General features: G+C 39.2%; 1 protein-coding gene across 1 annotated transcript in view; it reads left to right on the top strand.

Annotated features, from left to right (window-relative positions):
* Positions 1 to 20,980, top strand: part of LOC131950273 (putative G-protein coupled receptor 158) — a 158,108-nt gene that overhangs the window by 60,679 nt on the left and 76,449 nt on the right. The window contains exons 3-4 of the mRNA XM_059312352.1: positions 2,696 to 2,816; positions 15,483 to 15,626. Of these exons, the coding sequence (XP_059168335.1) occupies positions 2,696 to 2,816; positions 15,483 to 15,626 (265 nt within the window). The remainder of the gene's footprint in view (positions 1 to 2,695; positions 2,817 to 15,482; positions 15,627 to 20,980) is intronic.

Below are 20,980 nucleotides of genomic sequence, written 5' to 3'. Positions count from 1 at the left end.
CCGAATTTTCACCCCTGCGTTTCCGTCTAGACTGACGACTGACGACAGACAGAATGACGAGGAAGTGAGTTAAATAAAAGCTTGTAAAAATAGCTAAAACTGTTCACGTGGATTACTAATATTAATTGTATTAAAACAATTGTATCGCCAAAGTTTTTCAGTATAAATAACTATGAGTGGCGTTTTTCAGAACATCGATCGTGGAGTTCCTGTACATCCTAAAAATGTTTGTCTAACGAAAGTGAAACTTCAGGTTAACTTAGGCTTTGATGCAAAAAATAGAAATGTAGACGGACTAAAAAAAAATATTTTCTAGTTATTTGGATTAGCAACTTCTGTAACATTGATTCCAAAAATTATTACATTTTAATTATTTTCAGGCTTAAGTTTTTTTAATTAATTTATTTTACCTCTCTTTGATTGTAAAATATGGAAAAAAAAAAAGATTTTTATCCATGTCGACAATAATGATGGAAGGATTTTTGTGAACTTGGTCAAGTCCGTTGAAGCACTATAAAAAAGTGTATAGTTTATGGAAGGCCGCAGACAGTCAGGGGGCTCCTACATATTTCAGCCCGAGGGGTGCTTTTACTATCACATATCAGTTCAAGGGCCAGTTTTCTACAGGCATCTCTTCGGGGTGGCGAAACTACCCCCCCCCCCCCCCCGAAGAATGTCTACCCCTCCTCAACAAAGTATAATTCATATAGAAATATCTACAAATTACAAGTGCAACCCCCCCCCCCCCCCCCATCCCCGGAGAAAAAAAGTCTGAAAGAAACACCGTCAATTTCCGACAACTCACTCGAGGTGCAAGTTTGCTCTCTAATTATTCTTCACGTATTTCATTATTGAAAATGTTTGTTCACACAGTTATATCGTTCCGAAATTTGAAAGGTACTTTGAGGCAAAAGTTTTAATACTAGGAAAGTCTTCCTTGGGCAAAAACTTATTTTATAAAAACCAAAAAAAAACAAACCCACCGCCCTTCTTTGAACTAGTCGCTAAGGAGGTAATTTGCTTGCAATTCAATGACCTCCAGCAGCATTTCATTAGGGCAACTGGCCACATCTGCTTTAAAAGGGGTTTGAAACAGTCTCACTTCTTCTGCCTTTGAATCCAAGTCAGAAAACCACAACTAAAACTGCAGCTTGAGGTCCTTGATGATCTCGCATGCTTCAGCCATGATCATCTTGCATGGTTGAAAGTGCTTCAAGTTGTTGGCCTGTACTTGTTACAAAAACAAGACACGTTTAGGCCTGAAGGCCTTTGGGTGGGTGTATAGATCAGAAACAAGATTTCCCTCTCTTGTAGTTTTAGGTTCAGAAAATTTAAAGGAGTAGTTGTGACGGCAGTAAAGGCCAATTTCCATATCCACTCTTCATCAGACATTAATGGCTGTGACTTGCCTTTACTTTTCAATAAGTCACCTATTTCCTTTCTTAACTTATATACTCTGCTGAGAACTTTCTCACAACTTAGCCGTCTTACCGCTGCGATTCTTTGTCTGTTTCTTTCAAAATGTCTCTGAACTGTCTATGGTTGAGCCCAAGTACTCATGTACTTTCTTTCATCAACAGTCAGGTAACTGAGGTCAGTACAATCAAAGGAATAATCTGCCAATTTTTTAAACTCATTGAATATATCCTCTCCGGTAACAGTGCCATACATGTTATGTAGGGAAGCCAGCTCTTGTGTTATGCTCATGTCTTTATCCACACCTCTAATGAACACAATAAGTTGAGAGGTGGAACAGCTGTCCAGCGACTCATCCATTGCAATTGAAAAGTGGCGAAACTTGCTTGCATTTTTCGCTATTTGAGTCACAATGTTTTCACAAATGTATGCAACATGACGGGCAACGGTACTTGCACCCTAAGCTACATTCTCAAATTGTTTTGAATTTCCAGGGCAAAGTGGCAAAGTTCTTCAGCCACCTCCAACAAACATTTTTTTCCGTGGGCAAAGTTCCTCAGCCACCTCCAACAAACATTTTTTTCCGTGGGCAAAGTTCTTCAGCCACCTCCAACATACATCTTTTTCCGTGGGCAAAGTTCCTCAGCCACCTCCAACATACATTTTTTCCGTGGGCAAAGTTCCTCAGCCACCTCCAACAAACATTTTTTCCGTGGGCAAAGTTCCTCAGCCACCTCCAACAAACATTTTTTCCGTGGGCAAAGTTCCTCAGCCACCTCCAACAAACATTTTTTCCGTGGGCAAAGTTCCTCAGCCACCTCCAACATACATTTTTTCCGTGGGCAAAGTTCCTCAGCCACCTCCAACATACATTTTTTCCGTGGGCAAAGTTCCTCAGCCACCTCCAACATACATTTTTCCGTGGGCAAAGTTCCTCAGCCACCTCCAACAAACATTTTCTCCGTGGGCAAAGTTCCTCAGCCACCTCCAACAAACATTTTTTCCGTGGGCAAAGTTCCTCAGCCACCTCCAACATACATTTTTTTCCCGTGGGCAAAGTTCCTCAGCCACCTCCAACATACATTTTTTTCCGTGGGCAAAGAGATCACTGAGGGGCCGGATGAGAGGACCTCGCGGGTCTTAGTTTTTAGACCCCTGCTCTAGATAAAGTGTGTGTGTGTGTGTGTGTGGAGTGGGGTGGGGGTTAGCGATCATATAAATATTGAAAATCTAAGGTCACGTCAGTGTTTGGCTTACTGTCTCTAAAATTTGATTTCAGGGGAACAAGTGGAATCGATATTGATCTACAGAAAGTTGACATTGATCAGTGCCCAGGCACTAATTCAGCTGAAGAGAATGTGTTTGCTAATTCTTCCAGATGTCGACCACAAACGACACAGGTAAAGACTTGCTATAGTTAGTCATTGAAGGAGTTCCATAATAGATCTGTTAATATGCCGTATTAGTTCAGGTGGTCAAACCTGTTATCATACCACATTAGTTCAGGTGGTCCAACCTGTTATCATACCATATTAGTTCAGGTGGTCCAACCTGTTATCATACCACATTAGTGCAGGTGGTCCAACCTGTTATCATACCACATTAGTGCAGGTGGTCCAACCTGTTATCATACCACATTAGTTCAGGTGGTCCAACCTGTTGTCATGCCACATTAGTTCAGGTGGTCAAACCTGTTATCATACCACATTAGTTCAGGTGGTCCAACCTGTTATCATGCCACATTAGTTCAGGTGGTCCAACCTGTTATTATACCACATTAGTTCAGGTGGTCCAACCTGTTATCATGCCACATTAGTTCAGGTGGTCCAACCTGTTATCATACCACATTAGTTCAGGTGGTCCAACCTGTTATCATGCCACATTAGTGTAGATGGTCCAACCTGTTATCATACCACATTAGTTCAGGTGGTCCAACCTGTTATCATGCCACATTAGTTCAGGTGGTCCAACCTGTTATCATACCACATTAGTTCAGGTGGTCCAACCTGTTATCATGCCACATTAGTTCAGGTGGTCCAACCTGTTATCATGCCACATTAGTTCAGGTGGTCCAACCTGTTATCATGCCACATTAGTGCAGGTGGTCCAACCTGTTATCATGCCACATTAGTTCAGGTGGTCCAACCTGTTATCATGCCACATTAGTTCAGGTGGTCCAACCTGTTATCATACCACATTAGTGCAGGTGATCCAACCTGTTATCATGCCACATTAGTGTAGATGGTCCAACCTGTTATCATGCCACATTAGTTCAGGTGGTCCAACCTGTTACATGCCACATTAGTTCAGGTGGTCCAACCTGTTATCATGCCACATTAGTGCAGGTGGTCCAACCTGTTACATGACACATTAGTGTAGATGGTCCAACCTGTTATCATACCACATTAGTTCAGGTGGTCCAACCTGTTATCATGCCACATTAGTTCAGGTGGTCCAACCTGTTATCATACCACATTAGTTCAGGTGGCCCAACACGAACTAACATCACTATCCGTGCCATGATTGTTACTTAGTTTCCCTTTGAATTGAATGGCAGTTAACATATAAAATAGCTTAACGCCACTACATATCCTACATTTCTTAGTCTGGGCTTGGTATTGAAATAAAATTTTAAGTCTTATATTTGCAATGTTTTGTTACGAGAACTAGAATCTAACTTACTGTTAGCAACGTAAAGATTAGAATATTTACATTGATGGGCAAATTTAGTTCGTCTGAAATGTACTTCGGATGTCGCAATTTTAACGAAGATATTGAAAATTTAAGATCGATCGTTTATGCTATCACCTACCCACCTACCTACCTACCCACCTAAACACTTACCTTTCTACCCACCTACCTACCCACATACCCACTTACCCACCTACCCGCCTACCCACTTACTCACCTACCCACCAAAAAAGTCGCTCTTCTGTTACATATGCTACATGCAGTGTTTCTTCCAGACTTTTTTTTCCGGGGGGGGGGGGGGGGGATTTTCGGGGGGGGGGGGGGGGGGGGTCAACATTTGGGGGGGGGGGGCGGACACCAGTAAAAGTGTATGTTTACTTTATAAATTCCATTTCGTTGGGAGGTGGGGGGGGGGGCGGTAAAAGAGATGCCTGGAAGAAACTGGCTACATGCAGCGAATTATGCTGTTCAGTACATGTTTTGGCTGGGGTTAGGATTGTTACATATAAGTATTCGCATAGATTTAGAGTAGCGCCCCTTCTGTTTACATGTTTTCATTACCCTTCAAACAAAAGTCTATTTTAGTTATATTGTTAGGAAAGTTAAGGGGTCCATTCTCTAATAGGCAGTCTATGTCTCTTTCGTACTTTCGTGTTGGTTTATTGTCGAACTTGTCCTCACCTCACATCACAACAGTTGGGTGACGCTTACCGTGTAATGTTAAAATAAATAGCATGTAATTGAGTTAGTTCGAAGTGAGTTTTCATACAAGCCAAACGCACTGATTAAAGTTGTCGCAAAATGTAACATATATGTAACATATGTCAATGATCTCAATGAATTTTCATTAAAAAAATATGTCTAGTACAGTTTACGAAACTAACGAACTTCGCCGATACTTTTTTCGTGGGTAAGTGGGTAGGCGGGTAGGTGGGTAAGTGCGTATGTGGGTAGGTAGGTAGGTAGGTGGGTAGGTGGGTAGATACGTAAGTGTGTAGGTGGGTAGGTAGGTAGGTGGGTAGGTGGGTAGTAGGTAGGTAGGTAGGTGGGTAGTAGGTAGGTAGGTAGTCGCGTCATGATGTGAAAAAATAAATAAATACATAATTGTTATTTTGGTGCGAATGAATGTTGTTACGAGAGATATGACGAATGCATGTTTGATGACGCGGATGAAAGAGAGTGAAGTTTTTCCATAGGAACGGGTTGTTGTGGTATGCAAGCTAGGTATTTCGGACTAGGGAGAATGTGAAAGATACTTCGTGTAATGTCGATAGTTTTATGTTTATTTATACGAGAACAGTAATTGAATAATTATTGACCAAGAAAATAATAGGCATTGTGTAAAGCCAATATCGCCTGTATCATGGTGATGGAAATGCACATGGTAGTGGTACGCTTTAAATAATAGTAGATCACGTGATCGAACACGACACTCTCACAGCAGCCCTAACAGTCATGTATAAATGTGTCATCTAGTCCATATGGTCATTGTGCTAAATTTCTCTTTTGCACATTTTTCGTTGTGTTTTTTCTAGTTGCGCATTTTTCTGTTTTCGCTTTTTTCTATTTGCGCTTTTTTTCCGTTTGCGCTTTTTTCTGTGTGCGCTTTTTTCTGTTGCCGCTTTTTTCCGTTTGCGCTTTTTTCTGTTTGCGCTTTTTTTCTGTGTGCGCATTTTCTCTTTGCGCTTTTTTCCGTGTGCTCTTTTTTCCGTTGCGCTTTTTGTTTTGCGCTTTTTTGCGTTGCGCTTTTTTCCGTTGCTCTTTTTTCCGTTGCGCTTCTTTCCGGTACCCAATATAAAGTATGAGTGATGTAACGATTAATGCTTTCGGTGATGTCGAAATATGGTCATTCGGATACGATATATTTTGCTCGTCAATCTGCTGTTTGAAAGTTATTGGTCAAGTTGATGTTTAAGTCATTTAGTCAACAAATTGACTAGTTGTATTGATATTTTAGCTGTTTAGTTATTAGATTGATGTATTCGACGTTTAGTGGTCGGACGTTAGGAGTTTCGTGGTGAAATAGATGTCAGTGTTGCAAGATAGATCTCATGGTTGATGTAGTACCCTCTATGTTACAGTTGAAGTAGTCTAGGACATTTGATGTTGTTCTAGGACATTTGATGTAGTCTAGGACATTTAATGTAGTCTAGGACATTTGATGTTGTTCTAGGACATTTGATGTAGTCTAGGACATTTGATGTAGTCTAGGACATTTGATGTTGTTCTAGGACATTTGATGTAGTCTAGGACATTTGATGTAGTCTAGGACATTTGATGTTAGAGTTGATGTAGTCTAGGACATTTGAAGTAATTTACGAAATATTATGTTAATGTTGACATAGTTTTATAATTATGATTCTTTAGTAGTTGAAAGTATTTTATAAATATCGAAAAGTATTAATTTAATACAATGAATAAATTCATTTAGAGAAAAATCTATGCATTTCTAAATGTCTTTCTTTGTAAAAACAAATAATTAGTTAAAACCTTGTATTATATGATTTTAATGAAACTCCGAGGAAATGAATTCATAAACAAGAAAGTATTATCTGGAGGATTGGCTCTAGACAAAGCTGGTATTGTGGCGGCGGGGAGTGTGTAAATAAGATCTTCAAGTATTCATTAGTCCAAACGAGCAGCGAGATAACGGGCGCATCATTACCTGCCCTCGTTTTCCTTGGGGAAGTCAAAAAACTAATTTAGTAAATTGCATTTTAAAATATAAACAGAATTCCAGAAGATTAAAAACTGAATTCGTCAGGACAAAATGAATTCAATAGATTCCAGTGGGAATGCATTAATACATCTATTCCGAAATATGAAATCTTACATCGCGTTTGCTAGTTTTTTATTTCATGAGGTTTAATTATGACAGTATTGGTATATACTTAATTGATACACTAAATATGTAAATGAAAATAGTTTTAAAGTATTGCAGTAATTTGAACATAATTTAGGACCTACTTTTTCAAGAACCAGATAGATCTAACTTTTCCTGAGTTAGCATGTGTAAAACACATTTGTTGCTTTTAGAAAATTACCTCAACGGAGACTTCCCATAAGCTAATAAAAAATGCGCGCTTTTATGCTCTGTGTGACATATTAGAAACAAACGATTTCCTGAAGGTGTATTAAAGGTAAACATAGGTCACGTGTCTGTCAATATATTTAATGGGTCTACCAGAGTTATGGTATTTTGTCTACCAGAGCTATGGTACTTTGTCTATCAGAGTTATGGTAATTGTCTATCACAGGGTTCGGCAACCTTTTGAGACGGAAGAGCCAAAAGTTACAATTTTCAAAATGTCCCAGTTTTTAAAGAGCCACTAACATTTTTATTTTAATATTTGATTAGGACTAGGTAAATAAATGTGATTTGTTATTTAAAATAAATATCCATAAATATGAAATAATATTTATTCATATAAAAACATACACATGTTTCGCAATAATAATGAGTTTAGTAATCAAATAAAATAACCATAGAACTATCCCAATCCACTTGAGAAGAATTTAACTTTTTTTCTCTCTTTAAAGTAAAGACATCACCGGCCCAGGAGGTGTCTGCCATTAGCCAGTCAGGCCTCAACACGGCTAACTTTGACTAACTGGCCTGAATACAGTGGCGGAACTAGAAAAATTGGGCCACCCCGCAAAAAAATTTTTGGGCCCCATATATATATATATATATATATATATATATATATATATATATATATATATATATATATATATATATATATATATATATATATATATATATATATATATATATATACCAAAATACGACCATAGAATACTCAATTCGGGCTTGTTCGAAATTTGAAAAATTAAAAAATTTTAGTTTTTATTTTAATTAAATCATAATACAGCAACTACACATCATGTGTAAGTGCTATTAATCTGTTTTGAAATTCTTTGTTTTAGTGTTTGACATGTTTCCGATTAGCAAGTCGGTCAAAAGAATATGAAGCAAGAAAGCTTTGTATGTGTAATGGTTTCTCCCCTTATGTTTATTTAAAGTTTTTTTTGTATTTATATTATTAGTTTTTAATACATTTCCTTTTTTACTATTTCATTCTTTATTACGTATTTAAAAAAATAATAATTAAGAGATGTAATTGCTTTCTAATTTGTTTAGTGCAAATTTATTTAAAGTTTCTTAAGAACACACGTATTTGACTATTCAAAAAAGGGAAATAAGTCATGGAAGCGGTTTGAACGGTTGCCGATCTTACACACTACAACTTTAAGATACAGTGTGTGTTAGCTACTGTAGTACATCACAACTGTAGTAGATCTGTTTGTTTTTTTACAAGAAAATTATTCTTAACTATAAAAAAAATTGATCATGGTCGGCTGTGGGCCCCTAAACGGCCTGGGCCCCCCCGCATTGCGGGGTCTGGCGGCACTGTAGTTCCGCCCCTGCCTGAATATCGGTTTGATAACAGTGTATCGGTCGCTTCTGTCCTTTGGTTTTAACCAGGCTTATTTTCCACCACACTGTACGCAGGGTAAACTCGTACTCAATAGTCAGTACCCGGCTTAACAGTAAGAAGCTACTACGTCACTCAGGTTAAATTAATGATTACTTACCCATAGGAAAATGCATTCTGAATAAAATAACATTTCCCATTTAAAAAACATTCGAAAAAGTCTGCACTTGGGCAATGGCCAACATGGGATTGTTGCCACGGGGCTGTAGCTCTCGGCCTGTTGTCCAAGCTGCTGTCAGCTGTCCGTATACTTTCTGCTCCACATATTCTCAATGTTCTCTGATAAGTGTTTTAATTCTGTTTAAAGTTTTTTTTTTATTATATTATATTTGATATGAGTTTTGAAAATGAAATAATATAACTATTAATATTTGTGCAAGGAGCCGGAGAGCCGCATCTTGACGGCAAAAGAGCCGCGAGCCGCAGGTTGCCGACACCTGGTCTATTAGAGTTATGGTACTTTGTCTACCAAAGTTATGGTACTTTGTCTTCCAGAGTTATGGTACTTTGTCTACCAAAGTTATGGTACTTTCTATCAGAGTTATGGTACTTTGTCTACCAGAGTTATGGTACTTTGTCTACCAGAGTTATGGTACTTTGTCTACCAGAGTTATGGTACTTAGTCTACCAGAGCTATGGTACTTTGTCTACCAGAGTTATGGTACTTTGTCTACCAGAGTTATGGCATTTTGTCTACCAGAGCTATGGTACTTTGTCTACCAGAGTTATGGTACTTTACCAGAGTTATGGTACTTGTCTACTAAAGTTAACATCATGGTACTTGTTCACCAGAGATAACATCATGGTATTTTGTCTGTGTAAGCAAAAGTTTGAAGGACTGAGTAATGTTAGTAAATGTGTAAACATAAGTAGAAATCTGATTTTAAAAATGATGGCATTCCGAGCCATTATTTCTGTTTGAATTGAATGGTGCGTTCTCTACAGGGCTATGAGGAAGCAATTATTTGATGTTAGTACTGGGCACGTGACCGGACACATGTCAAATAATCGCTTTATCTCTGGCTCCATCCTTCAGAACATTGTTGACCAAAGGACTACTGACCTATTCAAAGCTGTATGTAAGGAAATAAGAATTATTATAGGGTTATTATTGTCATAAGTGTATGGTCGGGAATATTTATTTTATAGTGGATGAATGTCATTACTGTTTGGAATGGAAGATTTATTATATATCAATCAATGTAGAAACAATTTACCAGCACTTCACAAACAAATGACAGTACAACACAAGACTGCTGATCCGTAAGACTACTGTGTTAAACGAGCAATTCGACATACGAGCAATATATTTATATATATATATATATGTAATATAAAAAAAAATAGGGCCACTCTATAAATAAATAAATAAATATATAAATATATAAACCAGACACACTTTTTTTTACAAAATAAGTCCAAACTCAGTATGGCCCTGAAATAATCATATCACTTATTAAGACAAGCTGGTCAAATGTTTATAAAGACGTAATCTTGATTTGTGAATGGTTTCTCGCGTTATGTTTTTTTTAAATAATTATTTGTTTTTATAATATTAATTTTGAAAACATTTATTTTTATAGCTGTACGATTGTTTAGTACGTCTTATTTAAATAATAATTCAGAGAATCATTTACTTTTTATTTTACATAGTACAAAACTATTAAATTGACCTTTATGGGCACACCCTATCTTAAAGAAGGGCAGTAAGTCAAGAAAGTAGTATGAACGTTTGCCTACTTTTCAAACTAAAGCGCTTGTAGATTTTAAAATATTTTATTTTTCTACGCAACACTGTTTCGATAGGAGCTTTAGAACAATCTCTGATATAGTAGACCTGTTTTTTTTTTATAAAAAAAACTGGGCCCCTAAACATCCGGCGCCCACCCCCCGTCGCATTGCGTGGTCTGGTGGCATGGTAGTTCCGCCCCTGTATATATATGTTAAACACCTCTGTCTGATTACATAAAGTGCTACACCTCTGTGGGAATACATAAAGTGATACGCCATTGGGTGATTACATAAAGTGCTACAACTCTGTGTGAATGCATAAAGTGATACACCTAAGTGTGAATACATACAGTGCTACACCTCTGTGTGAATACATACAGTGCTACACCTCTGTGTGAATGCATAAAGTGCTCTAGTGTATTGTGAATGCATAAAATGCTACAGTGTATTGTGAATACATAAAGTGCTACACCTCTGTGTGAATATTGAAAGTGCTACACCTCTGTGTGAATGCATAAAGTGCTACAGTTTATTGTGAATACATAGAGTGCTACACCTTTGTGTGAATACATACAGTGCTACACCTCTGTGTGAATACATACAGTGCTACACCTCTGTGTGAATACATACAGTGCTACACCTCTGTGTGAATACAGATAGTGTAACAGTGTATTGTGAATGCATAAAGTGCTACAGTGTATTGTGAATGCATAAAGTGCTACAGTGTATTGTGAATGCATAAAGTGCTACAGTTTATTGTGAATGCATAAAGTGCTACAGTTTATTGTGAATACATAAAGTGCTACACCTCTGTGTAAATACAGAAAGTGTAATAGTGAATTTTGAATGCATAAAGTGCTACAGTGTATTGTGAATGCATAAAGTGCTACAGTGTATTGTGAATGCATAAAGTGCTACAGTGTATTGTGAATGCATAAAGTGCTACACCTCTATGTGAATACAGAAAGTGCTACACTTCTCTTTGAATAAATAAAGTTCTACACCTCTGTGTGAATACATTAAGTGCTACACTTTTGTGTGAATGCATAAAGTGCTACAGTGTAGTGTGAATGCATAAAGTGTTACAGTGTATTTTGAATGTATAAAGTGCTACACCTCTGTGTGAATACATAGTGCTATACCTCTGTGTGAATGCATAAAGTGCTACAGTTTATTGTGAATACATAGAGTGCTACACCTTTGTGTGAATACATACAGTGCTACACCTCTGTGTGAATACATACAGTGCTACACCCCTGTGTGAATACATACAGTGCTACACCCCTGTGTGAATACATACAGTGCTACACCCCTGTGTGAATACATACAGTGCTACACCCCTGTGTGAATACATACAGTGCTACACCCCTGTGTGAATACATACAGTGCTACACCCCTGTGTGAATACATACAGTGCTACACCTCTGTGTGAATACATACAGTGCTACACCTCTGTGTGAATGCATAAAGTGCCTTTTCGCTGAGTGCTCGTGAGGGTGTAGCCGCTGATGCAATTTGAGATGGAATCTCAATGAGAAATGTTCAAGCCGTTATAGGGTGAGACGCTGATCAAGCATGAAATCACCATGCCAGCCTGGGCGATTGTTTGAAGATAGAATGGAATTAAAATGTCAGCACCCATAGTCGCGACTACTAATCAGAGAGCCGAGGAGACTTTTTATCTCACCGATGAGTTGCTTCAAATAAATTCAGCCTGTTTCTCTTCTTTCTACAATCGGAAATAAAAATAGAGTTGCCTTCGTTTTCTGACTTGCAATTTTAATGTCATTTCTTCTTTTTTTTTTGGTAGATTTGTTTAATAATAGCATCAAGATCGTTGAATTAAATTTATTATTAATCAGAATATATATCGAAAGAATGATTAAGAATAAGTAGTTTATATTCTTGAAGTGGAAGAGTTGTCAAAGGGTATCTTCTTTGTTAATATATTGTTTGTGTGAACAAATCTGGTCCTAACAACCAAGATCTTTGAAATATAGTGCCGCCATCGTTTACGTTTCAATAACTGGTAGGCTAGTTCTTTTAATAAAATAGTCAGAATAAACCGGAAGTGATCTCCTCTAAACGTTCTCGAATATTCTGATATAATTTATAATCCTACGGGGGATGGCAACTCGGGATATAGACATGATTTTTAATCCATTTTTAATTACTTAAACTTTTCAAAATAGAACAGAATCTCGAAGAAAAAAAAGTTAATGCCAAACAATCTGTGTATAACAGTTCGGAATATTATTAGTATTTTATAAATTCACATGCTTTTTTTTTTAGAAATCGGAAATAGCGTAAATAACTACTTCTGATCAACGGAAATTACTCAAAATTTGATAGAAGGCAGATTATTAGATCTTCTACTTATTTGTGAAATTTCGTTTATCTATCTGAAATAGTAATCAAGTTGTAGGCTTATTCTACTTTTGGTTTTTCAAAAGACTATAACAGTAATCACACAGACATACACACACACACAGAGAGACAGAATTGCAAAGCCCAGTTTTTCCGACTCGATTACGCATAAAGCGCAGAAAGTTTGATACATCTGAATTTAGAATTTTTGCCCAATTAAAATAAGTCCCCTATACTCTGTACATGGTGAAATACTGAGAAGTAAAACGGTGAAAGCTGTCAAAATTTCATGTGATTTTTGTGCAAGATTACGATACTTTCTCTATACTCTATATACGCGAAAGTAAAATAGGTCAGTAAAATATATTTAAAGCATATAAACTACTAGCCGGCCAGATCCTGCACTGACCTCTGTAAAAAACAAACCTATTTGGAAAGGACCATGACTCGTGTATTTATTAAGCAGCATATACCTGGCGTTCCCCCGGGTTTAGGAAATATATTACTTTTCGAATTAACCCTAGCCACAACCAACCAAAACCAAAACATAAACGCAAAAACAAACGAAAACACAAACTCAAACGCAAACGCAAACCCAAACAAAAAGGCAAACACAAATATAAAGGCAACAACAAATACAAACACAAAGATGAGTATAAACGCAAACACAAAAACAAACACAAACGTAAACACAAACGAAAACGAAAATACAAACCCAAACCGAACGTAAGCAAAAACGCAAACGCAAACAAAAATACAAACAATAAACGCAAACATAATCGCAAACACAAAACCAAACACAAACACAATCGTAAACAAATACAAAAATGCAAACGCTAGCGGAAATACAAACGTAACCACTAACGCAATCACAAACACGACGCAAACGCAAATGCAAAGCTAAGCGCAAACAATGATACAGAACATAAACACAAGCTTAAATACAAAACATAAAAGCTCACAGTATAGCCCGGGATGCCAAATCGCACCCAACCGGGGTGCCGGCGGAACTACCTTATTCACCCTAGTCAATGACTATACTACCCCATGTTATTCATCGTTAAGCGCACTGTTTGAAACGAACGCAGTTGCCATAGCGCTCACGGAAAGGCCAGAGACACCAAATAGCACCATGTGGGAGTGCCGGTGGACGCTATAAATTCGTTTTAGTTAAGGTCTATAGTAACTCTTTTTATCCATAGTCTATCGCACTGTTTAAAACGAATGTATGCGCCATAGCGCTAACGGGAAGGCCCGGGGCGCCAAATCGAACACATGCCTGATTCAATTTAGTGAACGACTAAAATACCACATGCTTGTCCGCAAACGGAAAGATAGAAGTATAAATAGAGGACATTTAGGAGCGGCTTCTAAACTCGTATTGATTAATGATAATAATTAGTAAACAGTACGTTCAGAGTATACAATAAATAAAAGGCAGTATTTAAAATATCGTGTTTTACCTATAACATTGCACTTTATCAATCCATGCTAATTATAGAATGATTTTTTTCCAACACTAAAACAAACTAATAAAAAGTATTTTTCCCTTTGATGTAGTGTTTTTTTTAAAGAGAAGTAATTTTTGTGTGTGATCTATAAAGGGAAGTCATTGGCAAGGGAAGTAATTGGCAATAGAGGTAGAAAGTGAAGTAATTTGTACATTTATTTTTTATTTTTGGGAATGATGATACATATTCTTTGACTTTATTTATTCCAAATGACTTTAATTTAAAATTATTCGTTTGAAAAATGAAATTTATTTTACATACTTTTATATAATAATTTTTGAAAACCATTAATTCAGATAATAAACACTAGGATTATTAAACTGTGGCTATGAAGTTGAGTTTGGTTTAACATTATACATATCTCCAAACAATCCGTCCGCCACAACAAACAGAGCCACATAATACGTTTGAGTTTCAAAAAAAAAAAAAAAAAAAAAAAAAAGAAAAAACCTTTGAGCTGTATATATTAGCTTAAGACAAGATTATTTACTGTTTGTCCAGATGATCGTGTTGTAGAATGTCCCTAAAAGATAGTTTGGTTGAAACAATTAGTTGCTGCTAGATCTCTCGTAATAGGTGGTGTGGTTTAATAATGAGTGATGAGACATAAAGGCGTATTTCTACCTGTAAATGTGCTTGTTTTACTTGTAGTGTGAGCATATTGCTACCTGTAAATGTGCTTGTTTTACTTCTAGTGTGAGCATATTGATATCTGCAAATGTGCTTGCTTTACTTCTAGTGTGAGCATATTGATATCTGCAAATGTGCTTGTTTTACTTCTAGTGTGAGCATATTGATATCTGCAAATGTGCTTGTTTTACTTCTAGTGTGAGCATATTGATATCTGCAAATGTGCTTGCTTTACTTCTAGTGTGAGCATATTTCTACCTGTAAATGTGCTTGTTTTACTTCTAGTGTGAGTATATTGCTACCTGTAAATGTGCTTGTTTTACTTCTAGTGTGAGCATATTGATATCTGCAAATGTGCTTGTTTTACTTCTAGTGTGAGCATATTGATATCTGCAAATGTGCTTGTTTTACTTCTAGTGTGAGCATATTGATATCTGCAAATGTGCTTGCTTTACTTCTAGTGTGAGCATATTTCTACCTGTAAATGTGCTTGTTTTACTTCTAGTGTGAGTATATTGCTACCTGTAAATGTGCTTGTTTTACTTGAAGTGTGAGCATATTGCTATCTGTAAATGTGTTTGTTTTACTTCTAGTGTGAGCATATTTCTACCTGTAAATGTGCTTGTTTTACTTCTAGTGTGAGCATATTGCTGGCCTAGGCTTCAGAAGAGGCTCGTACAAGTGCGTGTGTAAAGATGGCTTTTATTTTCCTGATATTGGAGCCAAGGATAAGTTTTACCGGGGAACTGAGGTAGAGGAAGAGTATGAAAAGAAAAGAAAGGTAAGTTATTATATTTTAATATGAATAAGCTAGGTATATTTTAGCTGTAACTGACTCAATAGTTGTTAGTCTTGATTTGAAGAAAGTTTACAGCATTGTCTACAGCCTAATAGCCACCCTCGAGAAATAAAGCCCACGTATAATATTAGCCAACGCAACATGTCATATCCTAATATATAAAAAACCATGTGCGCACTTCTCTCTCTCTCTCTCTCTCTCTCTCTCTCTCTCTCTGTCTGTCCGCAAAATATTTTCGCCGGATATCACATCAGAATCTGCAGCGATATATGGAGAACTTGATACGGACTTTAGTTGAAAATAATATGCTAGATGTTTTAAATGTATAACCACAATTTTATTTTAAGAAGAAAAATAAAAATTAAAGGCGTATTCGAATGTAGAAAAACAATTTTAATTATGCAACCGGAAAAGTGTTTATACTTGGGACAAGAACGCATTTAACAATGACGTCGCTTATTGTTTAGTTTATACTAAAAGAGCACGAAACGTATGACGTAATCTGCCGAGATTAGAATAAAAAGAAATGAACTTTTTAATTCAAATATGATTTAGAGCTACTTACGCTATGAAATGTATACAATACGATTTTCTCGGCCTAAACTTATAAAATTCACTTCATCTATTAGGATTCTAGATCTAGATAATAACTAAATCTAGAATATTATTCTAGATCTACGCAAAAAAAAAACTAGACGTAGACGCTAAGATCTAGATTCTAGATCTAGATTCTAGATTTAGACTCTATCTACTCTAGAATCTATTCGATTAATAAATTTCTATATTAAACTATTTCACGCCTTAATTATTTTATAGACATCTTTGTTTGTTTAGCTTTGGAAATGGCTAATTTGGGATAAAAAAAAAATAATTTGAAAGAATAGGCCTATTCGCGTAAGTTAAGTTTCTTAACTAATCTACTTCTTTGATTCTTCATGTCTCATAAGGTGCCTAAATAGCTGAGATGATAGTGTAATTGATTTTAGAATATAAAGAAAGGAACTATTTCATTTAAATTTGATTTAGATATAGTTCTATAGATCTACTCATCAAGGCGTACGCTATGAAATATATACAATTTTATCGGTCAAATTAATACAAATTACTTAGATTTTTAACGGAATCATTTAAGTCTCTTAATCAGTGTGTGCATTTAATATGGTGTTCTGTTGACTAATAATGTAAATAATTTGGTTTTAATTTTTCGAATACGTATTGGTAGTCTGTTATTTTAAATGTGCCGGATTTTAGCTATTTAGTTATTTCTTTGTTTTGTCAATAATATCTCAACGTGTAGTGTTGCATTTTGATCAATAACTATTTTATAATTTACTAGCGTACCCGACCCCCGCGCGTTGCCGCGGGGATAGAAGAAAGTTTGACGAAATATATTAGAAGGATTTCACCAACGCGTTACCAATCATATGTTCTTAGACGCGTGACCTTCTTTTCTAAAAATCAGTTATTTAAATGTAAACAATTCCTGCGCTTGGATCATAAATATCAGGACACGGGTTTACCCACACTACCGCATGAAAACCTTGAGTGTACATTAATCACTCACCGAAATAATATGGTAGAACACACTTCGGTGTGTCAGAGACGTAGAGGCCCGCTCTCAGGAGCCCCCCCCCCCCGATTACACTACCGCATAAGCGCTGCGTACGACCCCTGACTCCTTAAAATAGCATCCTGTTAACAATGATGCAGATTGCGTCATTCACTAAAGTGACACAAATTAACAGGATTTGTTATTTAACACGTAAAAAAAAAATTGGACGCGTTTTAAACATCATTGTCACTGATTCAATATGTAAGCGTTAGTAATGGTCTATTCTTAGATGCTCAATCTCAATTTCTGTTTGGATTACCTAAAAATAGATGCTAATTGCATCATTCGCAAAGTTATGAAACTGTTTGGATTTTTTTACGGACAAAAAAAAAACATCCCAGTTAATAATCTAACCTTGGTTAATTTTTCTGATTATTAAAATAAAACGTATTACATGGCCCTCGGCGGCGCATGTGAGCCTTTGGGGCCGAAACAGACATTTTTATTTGCAGCCTAATCTCACCCTACCAGGGCGCCAGAGGACACGCCTGATTCAATTTAGTAAGCGTTTGTAATGCCCCATCCTATCCATTGTATATCACAGTTTAGACTGAACGTATTCACCATAGCGCTCACGGGAAAGACCAGGGCGCCAAATCACATCCTGCCGGGGGGGCGCCCATGCGAAATTAAATCCCCCGCCCCCACCACCCACATACCCCTATTCCCCCCTCCCACCCCAGAAACATTCTCGGGAGTATTCATCAACATTCTAAAGTTTTATGGCACCGGGATAAATTGCGTCGAACCGCAATCGTCTTTTATTTTTATATACCGTATATTGAGAAAAATCCCACAATACCGTGGGCCGCCCTTGCGAATTTTAAAAATGATTTTTTTACAGAACACTTCCCTGGAGTGTTCTAATCAAGTCATTAAAGTTTGATGGCTATCGGAAGAACGTTATGAGACCGCAATCGACTTTTATTTTTATATATCGTATATATAGAGGAAAAAAAATCGCGCCCTGCCGGGGCGCCACCCCTGCGAATTCGAAAATGTTTTTAGCGCAGAAACCTCCTCAAGATATAAATTCAACTTCTTCCCAAAGTTTCATGGCGATCGTGTGAACGGTGTCACGGCAAATCACTTTTATTATTTTTATATACGGTATATAGAGAAAAATCGCACCCTCCCGTGGCGCCGCCCTTGCGAAATTAAAATGATTTTTTTACAGAACCCTTCCCTGAATTGCTCTAATCAACTCCCCAAAGTTTGAAGGCGATTGGATGAACAGTGTGAATCTACAATCGACTCTTATTTTTTATATACCGTATATAGAGAAAAAACAAATCGCGCCCTGCCGGGGCGCCACCCCTGCGAATTTGATTTTTTTCCCGCAGAAACCTCCCCAGGAATATTCTTAACAATTTCCCAAAGTTCGACGGCGATGTGATAAGAGGTGTGGTAATGCATAACATTAAAAATATATAGGCCTATAAATCACGTGAAACGGGTATCGATGGCTAGTTGTTAACATAAAAGCGTGTGTGTGTCATGTGTCATAACTACAAAACTCCATAGCTAAAACATAGTAAGAATTCTTTTGACGGTAATGATCTCTGTGGTATTAGGTGGTATCAAAACACAGATGCTACACCTTAGTAAGTTTTCCCGAAGCTGCTGCTGCATACCACATTTGTGGTACCTACCTGTCAAATTCTCATTTGTACTTGACCCACTCTCCAAACAACCCAAGTATAAAACCCTCCCTCCCCCTCCCCCCTTTATTGTTAATTACCCCTAAGTCATTTAGAAAATATAGAAATCGGTTTTGAAGCTTTTATTTTCACAGCGAGCTTCACGTTCAATGTCTGTGAGTGCCAAGTCATGTCGTGTAGGGATGAGACATGTCGGGTGGTGGTGGTGAGACATGTCGGGTGGTGGTGGTGAGACATATCGGGTGGTGGTGGTGAGACATATCGGATGGTGGTGGTGAACAGGTCGGGTGGTTGTTGGTAAACAGGTCGGGTGGTTGTTCGTGAACAGGTCGGGTGGTTGTTCGTGAAACAGGTCCGGTGGTGAGACAGGCCGTGTTGTGGCAACAGGCGCGGCGGTGGTGGTGAGACAGTTCATGTGGTGGTGGTGAGACAGGTCCGTTGGTGATGAGACAGGTCGGGTGGTGATGAGACAGGTCGGGTGGTGGTGGTGAGACAGGTCGGGTGGTGGTGATAAGACAGGTCGGGTGGTGGTGGTGAGTCAGGTCGGGTGGTGGTGGTGAGACAGGTCGGGTGGTGGTGATAAGACAGGTCGGGTGGTGGTGGTGAGACAGGCCGTGTTGTGGCAACAGGCGCGGCGGTGGTGGTGAGACAGTTCATGTGGTGGTGGTGAGACAGGTCCGTTGGTGATGAGACAGGTCGGGTGGTGATGAGACAGGTCGGGTGGTGGTGGTGATTCAGGTCGGGTGGTGGTGGTGAGACAGGTCGGGTGGTGGTGATAAGACAGGTCGGGTGGTGGTGAGACAGTTCGGGTGGTGGTGAGACAGGTCGGGTGGTGGTGAGACAGGTCGGGTGGTGGTGGTGAGACAGGTCGGGTGGTGGTGAGACAGGTCGGGTGGTGGTGATAAGACAGGTCGGGTGGTGGTGATGAGACAGGTCGGGTGGTGGTGGTGAGACAGTTCGGGCGGTGGTGGTGAGACAGGTCGGGTGGTGGTGGTGAGACAGGTCGGGTAGTGTTGATAAGACAGGTCGGGTGGTGGTGAGACAGGTCGGGTGGTGGTGGTGAGACAGGTCGGGTGGTGGTGGTGAGACAGGTCGGGTGGTGGTGGTGAGACAGGTCGGGTGGTGGTGATAAGACAGGTCGGGTGGTGGTGAGACAGGTCGGGTGGTGGTGGTGAGACAGGTCGGGTGGTGGTGGTGAGACAGGTCGGGTGGTGGTGAGACAGGTCCGTTGGTGGTGAGACAGGTCGGGTGGTGGTGATAAGACAGGTCGGGTGGTGGTGAGACAGGTCGGGTGGTGGTGAGACAGGTCCGTTGGTGATGAGACAGGTCGGGTGGTGGTGATAAGACAGGTCGGGTGGTGGTGAGACAGGTCGGGTGGTGGTGAGACAGGTCCGTTGGTGGTGAGACAGGTCGGGTGGTGGTGATAAGACAGGTCGGGTGGTGGTGAGAAAGGTCGTGTGGTGGTGAGACAGGTCAGGTGGTGGTGAGACAGGTCGGGTGGTGGTGAGACAGGTCCGTTGGTGGTGAGACAGGTCCGTTGGTGATGAGACAGGTCGGGTGGTGGTGAGACAGGTCGGGAGGTGGTGAGACAGGTAGGGTGGTGGTGGTGGGACAGGTCGGGTGGTGGTGAGACAGGTCGGGTGGTGGTGAGACAGGTCGGGTGGTGGTGAGACAGGTCAGGAGGTGGTGAGACAGTTCGGGTGGTGGTGAGACAGGTCGGGTGGTGGTGAGACAGGTCGGGTGGTGGTGGTGAGACAGGTCGGGTGGTGGTGAGACAGGTCGGGTGGTGGTGATAAGACAGGTCGGGTGGTGGTGATGAGACAGGTCGGGTGGTGGTGGTGAGACAGTTCGGGCGGTGGTGGTGAGACAGGTCGGGTGGTGGTGGTGAGACAGGTCGGGTAGTGTTGATAAGACAGGTCGGGTGGTGGTGAGACAGGTCGGGTGGTGGTGGTGAGACAGGTCGGGTGGTGGTGGTGAGACAGGTCGGGTGGTGGTGGTGAGACAGGTCGGGTGGTGGTGATAAGACAGGTCGGGTGGTGGTGAGACAGGTCGGGTGGTGGTGG

The sequence above is a fragment of the Physella acuta genome, unplaced genomic scaffold (genome assembly GCF_028476545.2).
Source record: "Physella acuta isolate Inbredline_101_S28 unplaced genomic scaffold, ASM2847654v3 ptg000749l, whole genome shotgun sequence".
Lineage (NCBI taxonomy): Eukaryota > Metazoa > Mollusca > Gastropoda > Physidae > Physella > Physella acuta.
This window is presented reverse-complemented; position numbering and strand designations above follow the sequence as displayed.